Source organism: Nomascus leucogenys, chromosome 7b (assembly GCF_006542625.1).
Source record: "Nomascus leucogenys isolate Asia chromosome 7b, Asia_NLE_v1, whole genome shotgun sequence".
Classification (NCBI taxonomy): Eukaryota; Metazoa; Chordata; class Mammalia; order Primates; family Hylobatidae; genus Nomascus; species Nomascus leucogenys.
Window position 1 is genome coordinate 60,671,855 of NC_044387.1, and position 20,410 is coordinate 60,692,264.

Consider the following 20,410-nt stretch of genomic DNA (forward strand, 5'->3'; position numbering starts at 1 on the left):
TGACTGGACTGGTCTTGAACACCGAAACTCGGGTGATCCGACTGCCTTGGCCTCCCAAAGTGCTGGGATTACAGATATGAGCCACAGTACCCGGCCTAAAACCATCAGATCTTGTGAGACATATTCACTGTCACAAGAATAGCATGGGAAAGACTTGCCCCCATGATTCAATTACCTCCCACCAGGTCCCTCCCACAACACGTGGGAATTCAAGATGAGACTGGGGTGGGGACACAGCCAAACCATATCAGTAGGTAAAGAAGAAAAGAGGACTGAGCCCTGATGGCATCAGGAGGTCAAGATGATGACAAGGGTCCTGCAGAGAGATCTGAATAAAGGAGATCTTAGAGGTTTTACCCAAACATCTGGTATTAATAATTCTCAACTGGCTGTTAAGAAAGAGGCATTAGAGAGTGATGTGGAAGCTCCACGTGCATGGCTGGGGCTTATGATTGGTCAGGAGGCAGCTTTCTTCTGGAGAACCCCCAAAGTATCTGTAGGTCATCTTTCTGGTACCACTTAGTTTCTCTAGAGAAAACTCTTTAAACTTCCTTTAGGGGTTGAAGGAAAGAGGGGTGGAGATAGGATAATAGGCCTGACTTTTCAGAGTGCAGTAGGTAAAGACAGGAAGGTTTTTCGACTGTGCAGTGTGCAGCATGCAGATTCTGACTGTTTTCAGGACACAATTTTACCCCCACCCTCTATTGTTCCTGAAGTCCCCAACAGTCTCTGGTTCTGCTTCTCCAGGAAATAAGCCTCCCACCTCCCGTGATGGGGAGCGGGGCGGGGCTCAGGAGTGGGAAGCAGAGGTGGAGGGCAGCTAAGCCCTCCTTATTCAGTTTTTCAACCACTCTTATGTTCCAGCCTTTGGCCTCTAAGGTACCCGGGTCGCCCAATTCCTGAGCTTCTTTTGGTTCTGGGGTAAGGATGGTCTCAGTCTTCATTGCTTCTTCCTTCAGCAGGCACATAGGTTTGGGCTTTCTGCACTCTACCAGGAACCACTGTTCCTCCGTGTGCTGTCTTTCCTGCGGAATTTTGCTAATGGCTCTCTTCCACTCTTGAGAGCTTGTTTGGAGGTTCCAGCAGGGGAGCGTAGCTACTCATATACCCTTGACCGAAAACTGGTCCTCCTCTATCGAGGATGGTCGTCCTCTTTGACTGAGCGTGCAGCTTTGGGAGGGACGCACATGGAGTGGGGAGGGAGGAAGGGAACACTCGCCTAGCCAGCCAGATCAGCCAAATCAACCCTGGCAATTGATGGGGTGACAGATGTTGCAGCCAGATTACCCTCACTTCCTCTCTTTTACTCTTGTGTCTGCTCTCATTCTCTCTGTTCTTGATTACTCATATCTATTTTTTATTCTTTAACTAGCATTTTAGTGAAGCTTCAGAAGTGAGAAGAAATGAACATGGGTTCAATCTGCCATGTTTATCAGGAAGTCATCATGATATGTTTTTGATATCCTGTGCACACCCATTTTCCCTTGTCAACAAAAAGAGTCAAACTCTATAAAATACTTAAAGAGATTTATGTATGTATTTATTTATTTTTAGACAGAATCTCACTCTGTCACCCAGACCGGAGTGCAATGGCACGATCTTGGCTCACTGCAACCTCCCCTTCCTGGGTTCAAGCGATTCTCTTGCCTCAGCCTCCTGAGTAGCTGGGACTACAGGCACGCGCCACCACACCCAGCTAATTTTTGTATTTTTAGTAGAGACAGGGTTTCACCATCTTGGCCAGGCTCGTCTCAAAGTCCTGACCTCAAGTGATCCACCCTCCTTGGCCTCCCAAAGTGCTGGGATTACAGGCATGAGCCACCACACCCAGCCTGAAGAGATTTATTCTGAGCCAAATATGAGCGATCATAGCCCATGCCACAGCCCTCAGGAGGTCCTGAGAACACGTGCCTAGTTTGGTTGGGGTGCAACTTGGCTTTATACATTTTAGGGAGATATGAAACTTCAATCAAATACATTTAAGAAATACATTGATTTTGTCCAGAAAAGTGGGACAATGTGAAGTGGGGTGGGGTGGGAGCAGGGGGCTTCCAGCTTATAGGTAGATTTAAAAGTTTTCGTGGTTGACATCTGGTTGAGTTTATCTAAAGACCTGGGATCAACAGAAGGGAATGTCTGGGTTAAGATAAAGGATTATGGAGACCAAAGTTCTTATTTGCAGAGGAAGCCTTCAGATCGTAGGCTTCAGAGAGAATAGTTTGTAAAAGGTTTCTTATCAGACTTAAAGTCTGTGTTGCTGTTAATGCTGAAGAGGTATAAGGTGGTATGTCCGACTCTCACTTTCCATCATGGCCTGAAACAGCTTCTCAGGTTAAATTTTAAAAGAGCCCTGGCTGAGGAGGAAGTCCATTCAGACGGTTGGGGGGCCTTAGAATTTAATTTTTGGTTTACACCCTATTCAACAGAGAAAGAATCTCATGGTCAGAGCCTTCAGTAATCAATAGTATCTAACTAGAATTTAGTAACTTTTTGCTTTCATTGGATTTATTTTTATACTTAACCCTTATTTAGAAAGTTATACTCTTTTTGCACTTGTAATGATGTAAAATTTATTTTTTCCTACTTTAAGCAAAAAAGCTGATATGTAGAAAGATAGTGATACATTAAAAGGCTAAAACTTTGACAGTGTTAGATTAATCCTTGAAGTTTGGGAGACACTATGCTATTTATAAAAATCATCACAGGAGGAAATTCCAGATCTTCCCACTTTGTCTTTCATGATTTGAAAACTTGTTGGGAACTACTGGGTATCAAGCAGCCTAAGTCCCTGGGCCGCTTTTTGGTTCTATTTTTATTCTCATAGTTTCCACAAATTTGACTTTCTTTGAAGTTATTTTGCTCTGCCTCTTCTTCTATATCTGGAATCCTCTTGTCCCAGGAATAAAACTGAACACCATTTCCAAGTATTTCTCTCAAGTTACTATTTATAAAGTAAGTACTATTTACAAACCCAGTTTCCTTGTTAGAAATGTTTTGCTTTGTTGGATTAATCATGGTAGAACAGAGAGTAGTTTAAAAATGACCATCAATAATCAGGACAGATTTGGAGCCAGGAAATACCTTGAGCAACAACACAGTTGTTGTTCCCCTGGTTTCTCACTGAAGAGTGAATGGGCATGGCTCCACTCCATACTTCGAATTTCTTCTTGAATTTTCCCAGCCCTAGCCAAATTTTTGCCTTAGATTCTAAGGTGTAGGATAAATTGGGCCAAATCAGATCAGAGTCATTGCTTGCAAAGCCATTTAGACTTTATCTGAAGTAGTTAGAGCAGAATTCCCTGGGATAACCAGTTCAGTCCAAAGCCTACTTGGTTATCTGTTCTTTTCCCCCGAGGAGGAATGTACTGTCTTTTCTGGCTCTCCTGGACCAGAAGCACTGGTTTCCCTTTGCCTCTTTGGAAGGACTTAGAGCTTAGAGGTCCAGCCTTTTCCCTACCGTTTTCTCCTGCTGATTTTGCCCTCAGCATAGGCAAGAAGCCCATAGTTATGACTAATTCTATCTTTAGGTGGACCTTGACATCTCATCAGCAGTCACTTCAAGGTTCACTGATCCTAAAGGACTGTTTCTTGTTTGAAGGTCATCTCAGGCTAGGTATCTATTTGTGAGCAGAGCTGATATGGAGTCCAGCCTTTCTGAGTTACTAGCCCTGGGCTCCTTAGAATCTCCACTCACTTCCTCTTCCCCTCTTTACAGGAGAGGACTTACAGATGACAGTCTCTAGAGTCTTGCTGTCTTTTGCCAGAATACATTCTTTAAAATTGTGAAAATAGCAACTATAATTTCACCAAGGACCATTCCTTTATGTTATTGCTGAATTTAGAAAATTCTATCTCATCTAATCTGAGCACCTTGATCCCTTTAGAGTAAAGTCATTTTATAAAATCTAAAAAGTAGATCCAAGTAATAAGTTGATCTTCTTGCAATGTAAGTACATTTCCTCTGATTCTACCTTCACTGGAAGGGGAGAATAGCTGCTGACCTCACTCCCTTTCATGTGCTGAAAGACCATTATTAAGCATCTTTCATCTTCTGGATTTTGAGGCTAGGGAGCACTAATTCTTCAGCTTTTTTTCTCCAACCATTTAGAAATTTTGGTTCTCTTTAGACAAAAATTTTTAATATTATTTCTAAACCTGGAGTCTAGATGTATATCTAGTATACTAATAATGGTTTCTTTGGTGCTGGTTAAGACAGAAGAATTGCCTCTTAGTTCTTGTGAATGCACTCCTATTTGCTTAATGCTGAAGTATTCAGTTCCTTTTCCAAAATTAACCTGCCACAAGGCACAAGTAAGCCTGATCATTGTGAATCTCGGTACCCGTTAGAAATATTAGCCTCTTCTCATTCTACTGTGATTCTATATTTTTTTTTATATTTTATTAACTTTTTAATGTCATTTTGAATTCTGATTCTGAAATTTGGAAATTAAAACTAGTGACCTTAATGCATATCCAAAAACTGTGGAGAAAAGGAAAATTTACAAGAATAGTGATTTATCAGATATTGTGCAACTGTAAGATTACAGTAATGTGGGCCACTGACTTTTGTAATAAGTGGAAAAAAAAGAGACAGTAAACATATTCCTATTTTCTTACAAGTGTAACCATCATAGACAATAGCAGAAAGCACTAGATGCCCTTATCCACTGCATTATTATAAATGGCTGGGGGCTGGGTACAGTGGCCCATGCCTGTAATCACAGCACTTTGGGAGGCCAAGGCGGGTGGATCACTTGAGGTCAGGAGTTCAGGACCAGCCTGGCCAACGTGATGAAACCTCATCTCTACTAAAAAAAAACACAAAAATTAGCTGGACGTGGTGGCACATGCCTGTAATCCCAGCTACTTGGGAGCTGAGGCAGGAGAATCATTTGAACCCAGGAGGCGGAGGTTGCAGTGAGCTGAGATTGCGCCACTGCACTCCAGCCTGGGTGACAGAGTGAGACTCCATCTCAAAAAAAAAAAAAAAAAAAAAAAAGGGATCTCCCAAAATGACAGAGTAACTCTGTGTGATGAGCTCCTCAAACTCCAGTGTCCTTACAAATACCAAGCAGCATCTGTCACATAAGCTGGGAGATTCTCCAGGTGGTCAGGGGACAAGAGGGAGCTGGGATGTGGAGGAACTGCAAATCTCCCTTCCCTGCATGCTCTTTGTGTTCCCTACAAGCAGCACCACTGAAGGGCAGTGGTGGGACTCATGCCCTCCTGCCACCAGCCGCCACCTCCCTATTGTGTCCCCACTCAGAGTTATTTGACAAGGAGCAATTTAGACAGTTACACGTCTTCATAAAAAGATTAACTCCAGCAACCTCTCATCCCCAAGCCTTTTCTGAGCATATTAACCTGTTGCTCTGATCCCAGTCAGTGTAATCATCCAAAAGACTGCCCGGGGTCCAAAGTCAGAAGACCAAGGTCAGGTCATCCATTCAGAGTGCAAGCGGCTCATGGCGGTGTACAGCCCACTGCTTCAGGATGAGTCACCTAAACAAGAGGAGAAAAAATCAGGAGCAAACAAAAAACCTGCAAGAAGCAAACCTCCTTTGAATTGCTTTGTCTGTTTTTATTTAGAAAAAGATCTACTATGACCATGGCATTAGAAATGGCTCATAAGGTTTTCTCTTAGGAGAATGTTTCATATTTTCTGAACAAAGCTGTTGCAAGCAAAGTTGCATATTGTGTTCGTTGGACACAGTCAAATAGAGAAATATTCATAAAAAGTTTTAGGCCAGAAGTCTCCCAAGTGATGTGCCCACATTGAAGGAATACACTAAGTAATCCACTGTGAGGGTGAGGAAAATATTGGAGCATCTGTTTATACTTATTCTTAAAATCCTATCCTTTAATTAAAAAAATTTTTTTTTGAGACAGAGCCTTGCTCTGTTGCCCAGGCTGGAGTGCAGTGGTGCGATCTTGGCTCACTGCAGCCTCTGCCTCCTGGGTTCAAGCGATTCTTCTGCCTCAGCCTCCTGAGTAGCTGGGACTACAGGCATATGCCACCATGCTCAGCTGATTTTTGTATTTGTAATAGAGTCAGGGGTTCACCATATTGGCCAGGCTGGTCTTGAACTCCTGACCTCAAATGATCCACCTGCCTCGGCCTCCCAAAGTGCTAGGATTACAGGCGTGAGCCACTGCTCCCAGCCTTAAATTTTAAAAAAAAAATTTTATTTTTTTATAGAGATGAGGTCTCACTGTGTTGCCCAGGCAGGTCTCAAACTCCTGGCTCAAATGATCCTCCTGCCTCTGCCTCCCAAAGGCCCGGGATTACAGGCATGAACCAGCTTCCTGATCCCCCATCCTTTAATTTTTAAGATGTTTGTTTTATAATGAATATGATATTCTTTTCCAGTTGAATGTGTTAGCTGTGCTAATGGATAAATCCCAGATTCTCCATGGTTTAACACAGTGGAAGTTCATGTCTTGCTCAAGTCCAGTCCTGTGTGGGAGCTCCTGGGTGTGGGCCTCCTCTGCTACAGGAGGATGTGTGCATATTTTTATGGGGCTGTGCAACTGTTAGAGCTATGCAATCAGAAAAGTTTGGAGACTAGTATTGAAGGAACTGCCACATTTGGAGGTGCCAGGCCACAATTTGATTCTTTTCCTCACCCCCAAATAACATAAACTTTGTAGTATGCTTATTGACTGAGACTGCCCAAATAGCACTTTTGGGGCCATCCTCACTGCTCCTGGTTACCAGATCCAGGTGGGAATATGTAGTAGTCCTGAGCCCCCAGGGCCCAGGCTCCATGGTATTGGGATGGACAACGAGGGGTCTCAGCAGCTTTAACTACTCAATCTCCACAGTGCCCACTGGACTCTTTCCAGTTCTTCTGGGTCTTAACCAGGTTTAGCACTTAAAGCTCCATGTCCCCCTAAATTCCTCAGTCCCAGGCAAACCAAGATAGCTTTCATGGGAAGCTTCAATATCAAAGGAGCATGGGATTGTTCAAAGAGGGCTCTCGCCAGGGAATGAGTAGACACAGCCTGTTATCCCATGGACAGCCTGTTTTTCCAGTATGGACATGCAGGAGAGGAGACAGTGGTCATAATCAACTCTACCCCCTGTTCTCACCGGAAGGGAAGATTGACAGCTGCTGCAGGCTGTTTGCTGTTCCATTTGGGAAATTTTCCTGAGGATCCCCTGTAATAAGAGGATAGAATATATCTGCCTTCATGACTTAAAAGAGGCTATAAATTGTTTTCATGTCAATGAAACTGTAATTAGCCACTGACAGGATTGTCAAGAAGTAATTTTCAGAGTTTGGTCCCCTTGAGTTAAACATGCCTGCTGACAGCTTACTGAGGACATGTTATTGTGGGACACCATCCAGGCCTGGAGGGACCCAGAATCAGGCAGAAGGACGTGGTCACATGGTGGAGGGGCTGGAGAAGGTGACAATTAGCAGGTAGAATGGGATTCCAGGTATTTCAAGGCCAAAGCAATACTTGGTGCTTTCACCAGGCAGGCAGCAGGGAAGACTGTCAGCAACAAACAGGGCACCCCACTGGCGGTCAGATAATTACTATTTTTTTTTGAGACGGAGTCTCACTCTGTCGCCCAGGCTGGAGTGCAGTGGCGTGATCTTGGCTCACTGCAAGCTCCGTCTCCCGGGTTCATACCATTCTCCTGCCTTAGCCTCCCAAGTAGCTGGGACTACAGGCGCCCACCACCAGGCCCAGCTAATTTTTTATATTTTTTTAGTAGAGAAAGGGTTTCACCATGTTAGCCAGGACGGTCTCGATCTCCTGACCTCGTGATTCGCCCGCCTCGGCCTCCCAAAGTGGTGGGATTACAGGCATGAGCCACTGCACCTGGCAATTATTTTCAGTCTCTGAGAGAGGATAGCAAGAAATGGGCAAAGTCTCATTTCCAAGGGACTAAGGCTTGAGGCAGGTCAGCAAAAGAGGGACCAGGGTGAAGTACAGTGAGCACAGCTGGGACGTGAGGTTGGGGTGAGCTCAGCAGTGACCAGCCACTTGTAGGGTACAATGGGCCTATTTCTTGAGAAAGAAAGATACAGAGATATGGTGCTGAGCTGCTCCAGTACTCCAGGAGTTGCCATCCTGTGAGCACAAATGCAGTTGCAATCACATCCTTGCCTAAATCTCAGTGGCTTCCAGCCACCTGCTGCTCAGCCAGGATCCCAGCACCCCGGTTCCCCATCTTCCCAATTCCTTCTGGGATTACAGGGGATGTGCCCAGGGACACAGCTCCTGCTGGCAAGCAGTTGAAGCAAGGGGCTGTGCCACTGTCCTGCTCCCCAGTCCTCTGTGCGTACGATACCCTCCCCAGGTTCTGGAGTGCCTTCCACCATTACCAGGAGCTGCTCTGGGTCTGTGGCAGAGGGAGATTAAGGGTGTGAATCTCCCCGACTTTGTCTCTTCTGTCATCTGAGGCATGGCACCCCTTGTGTCTGGAATCTCACCAAGTTTTTCATGAGGACGATCCGTCAGCGTTTGTTCTGGTCTCTGGTTTCCCATTAGGTGTGAAACTAGTTCCCTAGCTTGTGAGGGCAGCAGGGGGAACTCCAAAACATCCCGTCTATTTTTATTTCGTTCTCCTTGTTCAAAGGCCTTCTTCCTCTTTCAGATAAGAGACACAAAAGCACACATGCCTATCAATTTATGTGGACAGACACCCAAAGGGCTTCTGCCCTCTGCAGTGCGGTTTGGACTTCGGACATTCTTACACAATATTATCTCTTTGTCCCCAGATGCCAAGCCAAGGCCACTAGAAAAACCTCTAAATAATTAGACTTTTATGAAGGCTAACCTGGGCTATTTTCGAAGGTGCTTTTAAAACAATCTTATCACACCTAATTTTTGAATAAAAATATGTTGTGGAAAAACTTGATGCTTACATTTGGAATAATTTAAGGTGTATTACAAAACAATAAATGATGGAACAATTGTGTTATGTTTCCAAAACAGTTCATATAAAATTTCAGTGAGTGTGGAAGGACTAGAGCCTTCCTCTGCTACTACTCCATTTTACCTCATGGGAAACAGGCCTATGGATTTAGCCAAGGAAAAAGAAACGTGGGAATGCTGTTTATTCTTTGCATAGCTGTAATGTAAAGTACGAATTTTATCAAGTATCTTTTCACTCAACCTATCACAGCCACTCAAAAAGACGTTAATGGAAAGACAACCATCGGAAGCAAAATCATGCCAAGAATGAGAAGCAGCAGGAGGAAAAACTTTGGTTACTTCTGTGAGTTGTAGAAAGTTGTAGTTACGGTTTGTGAGAGTATCAGTGTTAGGCTTTAGACAAGACATTCCTTGGGTCACCAGTGGCCTTTTGGGTGGTAGTGGCAACAGTCCAAAAGGAAGGAGAAAGCAATTTTGCATTCATATTATCCATTTCCAATTTTTTAGGGGACTGATGGTCACCCTCCTGGCCCTTAGAGATGTGTGTGGGTAACCTCGCTGGTGTCTTTGCTGGTGGGGTTAAAATTTTCCATATGTGCTTCAGGACTCTACCTCAGCCATGTCTTTCTGTGAGCATTGAGCTTGTTAATGATGCATGCTTCTTACCCAGCTTTAAAAGATGATTGAGTTATTACTGGGGAGTTTTTTCCCATCTAGTTGAGGCATAAGCTGATAAGGTTGAGCTGACCTAGACACAATTTTCTGTGGGATTATGGAGAATGAGGGAAGAATTACGCTTTGTAATTATGCTTTTTTTTTTTTAAATTCAGAGAAAAAAGATCACTTATGGTGACCCAGGCTAAAAGACCTAGGTCTTCAACAATCAGCATCATCTGTTTCTAGATCAATTGCCTTGTAATATTAAGTATTCAAGCTTTGAGGCTTACTGAAGGAAAGATATGGGGTCATTTACAATCCTGTAGACTATGACCTTCCACAGGATCTATTCAAGACCTCATCACACATTACGTCAAAGTTCTTTCTGGTGGTGAAATTGTCAGCAAAGAGCTCGGCCAACCCAACCAAGATCACTTGGAAGTATACCTTAGGAGGGAGGATGAATATAATTCATCTTTTTCCCCTTTGTTAGATGCAGATGAATTAATTACAGCTCCCAGAGAACTATTCCCTTTTGCTTAAATTAGTGTCAGATTTTCCATCCAAGTCTTCTATGAATAGAGGCAATATGACTTGACATTAGGACAGAGCTTTGGAATCTAGAGATGGATGCTGTCTATCTTTGATTGTCTGCAATGCATGTCAGTCTGGGCTCTCAGGCCTTAGTTTCTTCCTCCATAAAATGGGAATGAACTATGCTCACTCATTTACTTCAGGAGATTTTAAGGGAATTATTTAAAGACCATTTTGTAATGTTCTGGGTAACTCAAGTGGAAGGCAATGGATGTGAGGGAATTTTTAAAACAAGAAATCTCTTGAATATGAATTGAGTAATCTCTTAAGGTCTTCAGATAAGATATGGAGTGATCTGGCCGGGCGCTGTGGCTCACGCTTGTAATCCCAGCACTTTGGGAGGCCGAGGCGGGCGGATCACGAGGTCAGAAGATCGAGACCACGGTGAAACCCCGTCTCTACTAAAAATACAAAAAAAATTAGCCGGGCGTGGTGGCGGGTGCCTGTAGTCCCAGCTACTTGGAGAGGCTGAGGCAGGAGAATGGCGTGAACCCGGGAGGCGGAGCTTGCAGTGAGCCGAGATTGCGCCACTGCATCCAGCCTGGGCGACAGAGCGAGACAGAGCGAGACTCCGTCTCAAAAAACAAACAAACAAACAAACAAACAAAAAAAACACAACAAGATATGGAGTGATCTTTAGGCTCAGGAGGCCTGTCTTTTGGGAAAGTGCTATAACTCATTTCTACTACTGGCAACTTATATGTAGGAGAATATTCTTGGCCCTGCTCTGAGATTTAAACAATGTTCAACCTTGAAAGATTGATTTTAAATTTAAAGGTCATTTAAACTCTTTTGTAAGTTCTTATACTACTTTTGTTAAAATAGGCTGAACATTTACCTCTAGATGAAAAATCAATGCTTCAGTGTATAGTTTTCTCATAAAATAACCTATGTCTATTTTTTTCTGCAGACAAAACTGTGTGGAGTTTTATCCTATATTCATAATTACATTGTGGATGGCTGGGTGGTATTTCAACCAAGGTAATGTTAAAATACAGTCAACTGTGTTCTAATGACGACTATGATGCTTAAACCATTAAGGAGTGGATATATGGCCAGCCACGGTGGCTCACACCTATATTCCCAGCACTTTGGGAGGCCCAGGTGGGCGGATCACCTGAGGTCAGGAGTTCGAGACCAGCCTGGCCAACATAGTGAAACCCTGTCTCTACTAAAAATACAAAAATTAGGCGAGCCTGGTGGCGCATGCCTGTAATCCCAGCTACTCGGGAGGCTGAGGCAGGAGAATCACTTGAACCTAGGAGGCAGAGGCTGCAGTGAGCTGAGATCATGCCACTGCACTCCAGTCTGGGTGACAGAGACTCCATCTCAAAAAAACAAAAAAAAGGAGCAGATATGCAACTATATAGCTACCAATCCTGGAGACTAAACAAAATAAACAGTGTGTGCATCAGAGTGCTATGTTGCAGATACATGAACTTTGGCTTCATTCTAATTTAATTCAATAATGAAAAAAATATTGAGACAAACTATATGCTAGATACTCAAGGATGAAAACGACATGAGCTTTGTCTTCAAATCTAATAATCTATAGTTGACTCTTGAACAATGGAGGGGTTGGGGCGCTGACCCCCCGCCCCACACACACACAGTAGAAAATTTATATGTAACTTGATTCCCCAAAACTTAACTACTAATTGGTCTGGAAGCCTTACTGAGTATAGTCTACTAATACATATTTTGCATGTTTTATGTATCATATACTGTATTTTTGCAATAAAGCAAGCTAGGGAAAAGAAAATGTTATTAAAATTATAAGGAAGAGCAATTATTTATTAAGTGGAAATGGACCATCATAAAGGTCTTCATCCTCATCATTTTCACATTGAGTAAGCTGAGGAAGAGGAAGAAGAGGGGTTGGTTTTGCTGCCTCAAGGGTGGCAGAGTCAGAAAAGGTGAAGGAGGTGGAAGGAGAGACAGAATTGGCAGGCGCAGTAGGTATAAATTTATAGAAATATCATCATTTCTGACTTTTTTGCTTTTTTCTCTAAAAATGTTTTTATATATTACCAATCCTTCTTCCACTGTTACCTTTAGTTTCAGTGCTTGTATCATAGAAGGGTCCATGTCATAAAAGAAGTAAAAAAGCAGACTTGAATCATCAGAACCCTTCTGCCAGATTGTCTAATGTCAATTTGTTTTCTGGTACTGCCTCTTCTGTCTTCTTCCTTATCATCTGGCAGTGGTTCAGAGCACTCATCTCTACCAAGTCATCTTCTGTTAATTCATCTGGCGTGGTGTCTATTAGCTCTTGAATTTCTCCAAGATTCATATCTTGAGACCCTTTATCCCCCACATTCTTTGCCACAGCCACTATCTCTTTCATGATTTCCTTGATTGGCTTTGTTGTAAATCCTGTGAGTGTCATGCACAACGTCTGTACACAGCGTTCTTCAGCAAGAATTTATTTTTTCAGGTTTGATGGCATTCACAACCTTCCTATAACAATGCTAGCATCTTCAATGATGTAATCCTTCTAGGCATTCATAATGCTCTTTCAGGGTTCTCTTCCACAACACTGACAATCATTTCCATAGAGTACCTTGTATCATGAGCCTTAAAGGTCCTGATAACCCCCTGATTTGGAGGCTGAATTAAAGATATTGCGTTTGGGGGCAAGTAGACTACTTGTATGCCTTCCACGTTGAACTCATGGGGTTCTGGGTGGTCAGGGACAGTGTCCAATATCAAAAGAATGTTAGAAGGTAATCCCGTCCTGACTTCAGGGACAAAGCATTGATGGAACCAATCCAGAGAAGGGGTTCTTGTTGTCCAAGCTTTTTTTTGGTACAACCAAATGACTGGCAGGTGCTGTTTATCTTTTTCCTTCAAGGCTCAGGGGGTTAGCAACTTTATAGATAAGGGCAGTCCTGATTATAAACCTGGCTGCATTTACACAAAACAGTAGAGTTAGCCTATCCCTTCCTGCCTTAAATCCTGGAGCTTGCTTCTCTTCTTTACTAATAAATGTCCTTTCTGACTTTTTTTCCCCCAGGACAGGGTACCTTTGTTTGCATGAAAAACCTGTTCAGGCAGATATCCTTTATCCTCAATGATTTTCTTAATGGTGCCTGGGAACTCATGTATTGCTTCTTGGTTGGTAGAAGCTGCTTCTCCTGTTATCTTGATATTTTAAAAGCTAAACTTCTTTCTAAAATTATCAAACCATCCTTTGCTGGCATTAAATTCTTCTGCTTTAGATCCTTCATCTTCCTTTTGTTTAAAGTTGTCATGTAAGGATTTTGCTTTTTCTTGAATCCTATTAGAGTCTACAAGTATGTGTTTCTTATAGCAATCCTGCCCCCACATAAAAGCTGCATTGCAATATGAGATAAAAAGATATTTTGGAAAAAGTGCAAGGTTTTTCCCCCTGCTGGTATAGCTACAAGTGACAGCTTTACAAATCACCTTTTCTTTCCTTTTTCTTTTCTTATCTTTTCCTTTTTTCTTTCTTCATCTTCTTCTTTTTTTTTTTTTCCACTGGTCCTTGCACTGAATTCATTTATCTTGCAATGGTGGTCAACCACAGCTAACAGCTGCAGACCTCAATCTATGACACATATTAAGCTATTCAGTTTTTTCTTGTAATATCATGACTTTTCTCTGCTTTTTGGGAGCACTTTCAGCACCACTAGTAGCAGTCTGTATGGGTCTCATGGCATTATTCAAGGTTGATGGTATTGCACTAAACATTGATAAAAAAAATAGGCAAAAACCCTGAAAGATCACTTTTTACTGCGATACGCAATTTTCTGGAGAGAAGAACTGCTCAGTTGGAGATGATTAGCATCACCTTTTAAGCAGATACTTGCAACACTTGAGCTCACTGCAATAGCAACAGGAGGTGGCTACAAAATATTTATAGTAGTACAGTATTTCTATAGTTAATTTTATGCAGTTATGATTTAATACTGCATCTTTACATTTGTTTACAATTCTCTCAACTACAAATGGCACCATGTATTATGGTCTGTGTATGCTTTGATAAATTTTAACTTTGCATAAAATTCATATGTATGTATCTATATCGGCTTTCTGCTGAAGCTTTGTAAAAATTTGTGTATATTTTATGATAGTAAATGATAAAACAGACCAGTATCTACATCTGTTTTATGCATTTGTGACATATCTTTTTCCTAATTTTTCAGTATTTCTGGGCTATGTAGTTCATTTGTGAGTTTTGTCAAATTGTCACAAACCTCCAAAATGTTTTCCAGTGTATTTATGTGTTTATTTTTGTAAACCCACCTCCTGCACAATCTAATATATTTATTTGAAAATATCCATGTATAAATGGACCTGTGCAGTTTAAACCCATGTTGTTCAAGGGTCACCTATAATTCTAATTAACTGAAGGAAGAGGACACAGAATGAACAATTCACATTAATAATTATAGCTGGCGAGGCCCAGCAGCTTATGCCTGTAATCCCAGCAATTTGGGAGGCTAAGGTGGAGGGATTGCTTGAGGCCAGAAATTCACGACCAGTCTGGGCAACAAAGGAGACCCTGTGTCTACAAAATTTTTTTTAAAAAACCATCTGGGCACACATGTAGTCCCAGCTACTTGGGAGGCTGAGGTGAGAGGAGCTCTCAAGCCCGAGAGTTTCAGGCTGCAGTGAATCATGATAGTGCCACTGCACTCCAGCATGGGTGACAGAGTGAGACCCTGTCTCAGAAAGAAAATAATAATTATCATTATAGCTATTATTTATTGAGCCCTTACTATGTGCCAGGTACTGTTTTTGTTTTGTTTTGTTTTGTTTTTGAGATGGAATCTTGCTTTGTTGCCTAGGCTGGAGTGCAGTGGTGCGATCTCTGCTCACTGCAAGCTCCGCCTCCTGGGTTCACGCAATTCTCCTGCCTTAGCCTCCCGAGTAGCTGGGACTATAGGCACCCGCCACCATGCCCAGCTAGTTTTTTGTATTTTTAGTAGAGATGGGGTTTCACTGTGTTAGCCAGGATGGTCTTGATCTCTTGACCTCGTGATCTGCCCATCTCGGCCTCCCAAAGTGCTGGGATTATAGGCATGAGCCACCACGCCCAGCCACCAGGTACTGTTTTTAAGTTTTATGCATACATTGTCCCATGTGTAAGATTTACAGGATTTAAAGCCTTCATATGAGGGAAGGTCTATTATTTTTACTTTACAGATGAGGAAGCTGAGGTACAGAGATGTTAAGTAATTTTTCCAACTTGACATTCACCAATGTGGGGAAATTTTTCCTTTCAAGTGCAGAGCCAGGTCTGTAGGTATTTGTGCCAACAACCCATGCACCTTTTCTTAAAGGTCTCCAAGTATGTAGTGCTGCCGTTTGTATGTAGCGACTCCACAAACGTCCACTTTCTATTTGACTGGGGTATCCTTGGTGAGCTGAGGGCTTTCTCCAAACTTGGCTTATGCATTTAACAGTGAGTCAGACCAGCCCCTGCTACCTTCGTTGGAGAAATTCAGTCTCCTTTTTCTGGTAACTTTCACTGTCTCATTTTGGTCTATACTTGATTGCCAAGATTTAAATAAACCAAAATCCAGCTGCTTTCAAAGGCAACCCCATCACTCTCTTTCTTGTAGTTTTTACTGTGAACTGAGGAATTTCAGGTACAATGTCCTTTAGAGAAAGACTTCTTCACTTTATTCCAACTCATGCTTGTGTCGCTTAAGGGCATGAATGAAACTGCTGTTCCTTGTCACGTAAGAGCACATTAACAACTAATAAGAAAAGCGCCTTTTGGTAATGGGACTCTGTCTCCGCCATTTGACCCTTTTGGATTTCTCTGTGATAGGCTGAATGAGGCAGACTGCCTGTCAGAAAGGATTTCTTGAGTATCTTCTCAGAAATTTCTTTTCATTCTTTCTCATCTAAAGTAAGTCACCTACTAACTGTTGCTGAACTGTTCTCATTGGCTTTCTGGGAGTAACTCCCTAGACAGTCTCAAAACTGAGAACCATGTTCAGAACTCTTTGGCTTCCTCAGACCCTGGGAAGGGTCTACCAGCTCTTCCTTCCCAGCTCTTTGCTTGGTCCCCTCGTTCCTGTCCTCTGGCGCTGATACAGATGTCATCCCCTCCAGAGGCCTTCCTTTACCCCATTTTGGCAGCCTCCTCCAGTTCTTCTCTCTCCCATCTCTCTTCATTTCTTTCACAGCACTTTCAAGTTTGGACTTTTCTTCTCATTTTTTTCTTTGTTGTCTGTCTTTGCTGAGAGAATGTATACTCTATGAAGTCAGGGAGCTTGTATCTTTTTCACTGCCGACCTCAATCCTTAAAGTAATACCTGGTTTATGGTAGATACGCGGCTGGGTGTGGTGGCTCACACCTGCAATCCCAGCACTTTGGGAGGCCAAGACAGGAGGATGGCTTCAGTCCAGGAGTTCAAGACCAGCCTGGGCAACATAGGGAGGCCTTTTCTCTACAAAAAAAAAATTTAAAAATTGGCCAGGCCTGGTGGCATACACCTGTGGTCCCAGCTACTTAGGAGGCTGAGGTGGGAGGATTGCTTGAGCCCAGGAGGTCAAAGCTGTGCTGAGCCATGATCATGCCACACATTCCTGCCTGGGTGACAGAGCAAGACCCTGTCTCAAAAAAAAAAAAAAATCATGCGGCCAAGTAAAATAATTAGTTTAATCTAGCATATCACAGTCCCACACGTAGACTCCAAATGTTTACAGTAGGGCTCTGGCAACTTGCATCTGTGAGGTGCTGAGGAAGAGAGTGGGGCCCTAACATAGGGAAAACATTGATATGTTTCACTGGGTGCGATGACAGAACATCATCATACTGTATTTCATATTTCTTTTTGAGATAAATTTTGTATGTAATAAAATGCATAAATCTTCAATGAATTTTGAGAAGTACACACACCTGTGTGGTCCAAATCTCTATCAAGATCTAGAACATGACAACCACCCAGAAAGTGTCCTCCTGCTTCTCTCAGTCAGTCCCCATTCTCATTCCCAGATGCAAGCACTTCTGATTGTTTTCATCAGTTAGGTTTGTCCATTCTAGAACTTCATATAATTGGAATCATACAGTGTGTAGCCTGTATAATGCCTCATTCACTCAGCAAAATGTTGTGTTGCATGGATCTGTTTCTTTTCATTGCTGAGTAGCATTCCATTGAATAGACTCTGTCACAGCTTGGTTATCCATTCCCCTGTTGATAGGCTTCTGGGCTGTTTCCAGTTTTTGGCTATAATGAATAAAGCTGCAATGAACATTCTTAAACAAGTCCTTTTGTGAACACATGCTTTCATTTCTCTTGGGTAAATACATAGGAATGAGATTGCTGAGTCAAATGTTACATTCGATTTTATAAGAAACTACCAGAACTTTTCCCAAAGTGGCTGTACTATTTTGCATTACTGCCAATGATGTATGAGGATTCCAGTTGCTCCATATCCTCACCAACATTTTGTGTTTTTTTTTTTTTTTTTTTTTTTTCACAATTTTAGCCATTCTGGTGGATGTGTCGTGGTGCCATCTCATTATAGTTTTTTATTTATTTATTTATTTTTCAGATGGAGTCTCGATTTGTCACCCAGGCTAGAGTGCAGTGGCATGATCTTGGCTCACTGCAACCTCCACCTCCTGGGTTCAAACGATTCTCCTGCCTCAGCTTCCTGAGTAGCTGGGACTGCAGGTGCCCGCCACCATGCCCAGCTAATTTTTGTATTTTTAGTAGAGACCAGGTTTCACCATGTTGGCCAGGCTGGTCTTGAACTCCTGACCTCAAGTGATTCACCCCCCTCGGCCTCTCAAAGTGCTGGGAATACAGGCCTGAGCTACCGCGTCCAGCCTCATTATAGTTTTAAGTGGGAATTTGTTAATGTTGAATCATGTTGAAACATTTTTCTTGTGATTATTGGCACATTTGTTTCCTTCCTATGTGGATTCTCTCTATATTCTGAATATAAGTATTTTGTCCAATATATGTTTTGTGAATATTTTCTCAGTCTTCATACAACATCTTAAGAGACTGCTGTTGTATTTTGTGCTTTTTCTTTTTTTCCCACCCCCTCTATAGTTTTTGCTACTTGTCTGGGTCTGGTGTACATATATGGCCGTCACCTATACTTCTGGGGATATTCAGAAGCTGCTAAAAAACGGTGAGGAGAACCCAGTAATTTTGTATTTATGCAAAAAGTAGCAGGATAAGGTCTGCGTCAGTTTCCTTCTCCTGAGAGATATTAACAGCACTGCGAGTTGTGGTGGCAAAAGTAATCCATGCTGTCTGAGGCCAAGTCTTGCCAGTTCATACCCAATTAGGCCTGAGATGGGAAAATGCAAGTATAAAACTGTGCACTGAATGTGGACTCTAGTTCCTTGCAAAAATTTTGCATTGTCTCCAGAAAGTTACCGAGGAAATAATCCTGCCTAGCCTTGATAATGCTTTGAATGGCCAAAGAAACCAAGTGATCTCTATGGCTAGGCATTCCCTTTAACTTATGTGATGAGCCAAAATTTTCAAATTGCAAAAATATAGAAGTTCTGGGCAGTGTTAACGATAGGACAGCCTATTTCAGGACTCTTAGCTTCCTTATTACAGTCCAGTTTGTCACTTTTCTCCCTCATGTCCACCCTGCAGGATCACTGGTTTCCGATTGAGTCTGGGGATTTTGGCCTTGTTGACCCTCCTAGGTGCCCTGGGAATTGCAAACCGCTTTCTGGATGAATATCTGGACCTCAATATTGCCAAGAAACTGAGGCGGCAATTCTAACTTTTTCTCTTCCCTTTAATGCTTGCAGAAGCTGTTCCCACCATGAAGGTAATATGGTATCATTTGTTAAATAAAAATAAAGTCTTTATTCTGTTTTTCTTGAAATGGCTTTGTAGAAACACACCCTTTAGAGAATACATTTCCTGTTTAAGAATTGAAATTTGTTTGGGGTAAGTACATTCATATCATCAGTGGAAGTGTGTTGTGCCCTAGTTTTAGAAATGCATGCTGAAGTCATGACCGGTTGTGTAGGGACACAGCAGCCTGACCCGTGTGCTGGCCTTTCTGAGGACTACTGACATATCCTGCCACTCTGACTGCTTCTCTCCTGATGGAAAGTTTCAGACAGAAGCTGATAAGGCAGCTGAGCCCTTTCATTGGTTATAGGAAAACAACAGATAGGAAGGCATGTGGGGGACATCAGGCAAACACATAGAGTAGCCAGAGAAGGGAGTCATCAACTGATAGCACAAAACGAAACAGGTTATAGAAGGCTGGGCACGGTGGCTCATGCCTGTAATCCCAGCACTTTGAGAAGCCAAGGCGGGTGGATCACGAGGTCAGGAGATCGAGACCATCCTGGCTAACACGGTGAAACCCTGTCTCTACTAAAAATACAAAAAATTAGCCAGGCATGGTGGCGGGTGCCTGTAGTCCCAGCTACTTGGGAGGCTGAGGCAGGAGAATGGTGTGAACCTGGGAGGTGGATCTTAAAGTGAGCCAAGATTGCACCACTGCACTCCAGCCTGGGCGACAGACTCTGTCTCAAACAAACAAACAAAAAACCCAAAGAAAAACAAAACAGGTTATAAAAATGTACTTTATAAAGAAAAAAGTGTTTCCAAGCCAAATGAGCTTGCTGCCTGATGCCCATACTGTAAAACCAGGTTTTTGAGAAAAGAAAAAAATTTAATTTTAAAAAAGAGTTGGTCTTGCTGTCACCCAGGCTGGAGCCTCCAACACATGGGCTCAAGTGAGCCTCCTGCTTCAGCCTCCCAAAGTGCTGGGATTCGGGTGTGAGCCACTCTTCCCGGCCAACAAAAGCTTTGTATTGCAAGTCAACTCACAGGGAGATAGGAGTCAAGCTCAAATCTGTCTCCCTCTGCTGGCTTCCAAGCAGTATTTTTATTAGAAAATGTCAGGGGGTAAATTTTGAGATTAGTAGGTGATTGGTGGAAAGAAAGGGGAGGTCTGAAAAATCCTTGGGCATGTCCACTTATCTCTTTATGCTGCCTCAGGGGTAGCATGTGCAAATTCCGGAGAAGTTAGTATGAAATGTCGTGGAAATTCAGGCTGTGACATCAGCAAGCTTGTTCTGTGCAGACTCCAGTTAGCCATCTTGGTTCCAACAGATTTCAGCCAGTTTTTTTTTTAATCTCATAAGGAGAGAGAGTTTCAGTGTTTCAGTAAGTTATTTCTTTTCTTATCTACCATCCTCCAAATTCAAGAATTTCCTTTAGTTACTGGTTTCTTGAATTCTTTGGGGCACAATTTCAAGAGGAAGAAGAAGAAAAAAAAGATACCATTTCAA

The 20,410-nt window shown here is 42.6% G+C and overlaps 1 protein-coding gene across 6 annotated transcripts in view; it reads left to right on the forward strand.

The window, feature by feature from the left end:
- Nucleotides 1-20,410, forward strand: part of MGST2 (microsomal glutathione S-transferase 2) — a 75,061-nt gene that overhangs the window by 18,737 nt on the left and 35,914 nt on the right. For 2 of the 6 annotated variants that reach the window (XM_003258133.4, XM_030816176.1), the window contains exons 3-5: nucleotides 11,054-11,124; nucleotides 18,186-18,267; nucleotides 18,747-18,927. In XM_003258133.4, the coding sequence (XP_003258181.2) occupies nucleotides 11,054-11,124; nucleotides 18,186-18,267; nucleotides 18,747-18,879 (286 nt within the window). In that variant the 3' untranslated portion in view covers nucleotides 18,880-18,927. Of the gene's footprint in view, nucleotides 1-11,053; nucleotides 11,125-18,185; nucleotides 18,268-18,746; nucleotides 18,985-20,410 lie in introns of those variants that run through there. The other 4 variants (XM_030816175.1, XM_003258132.3, XM_030816177.1 and 1 more) reach the window with 4 other exon arrangements.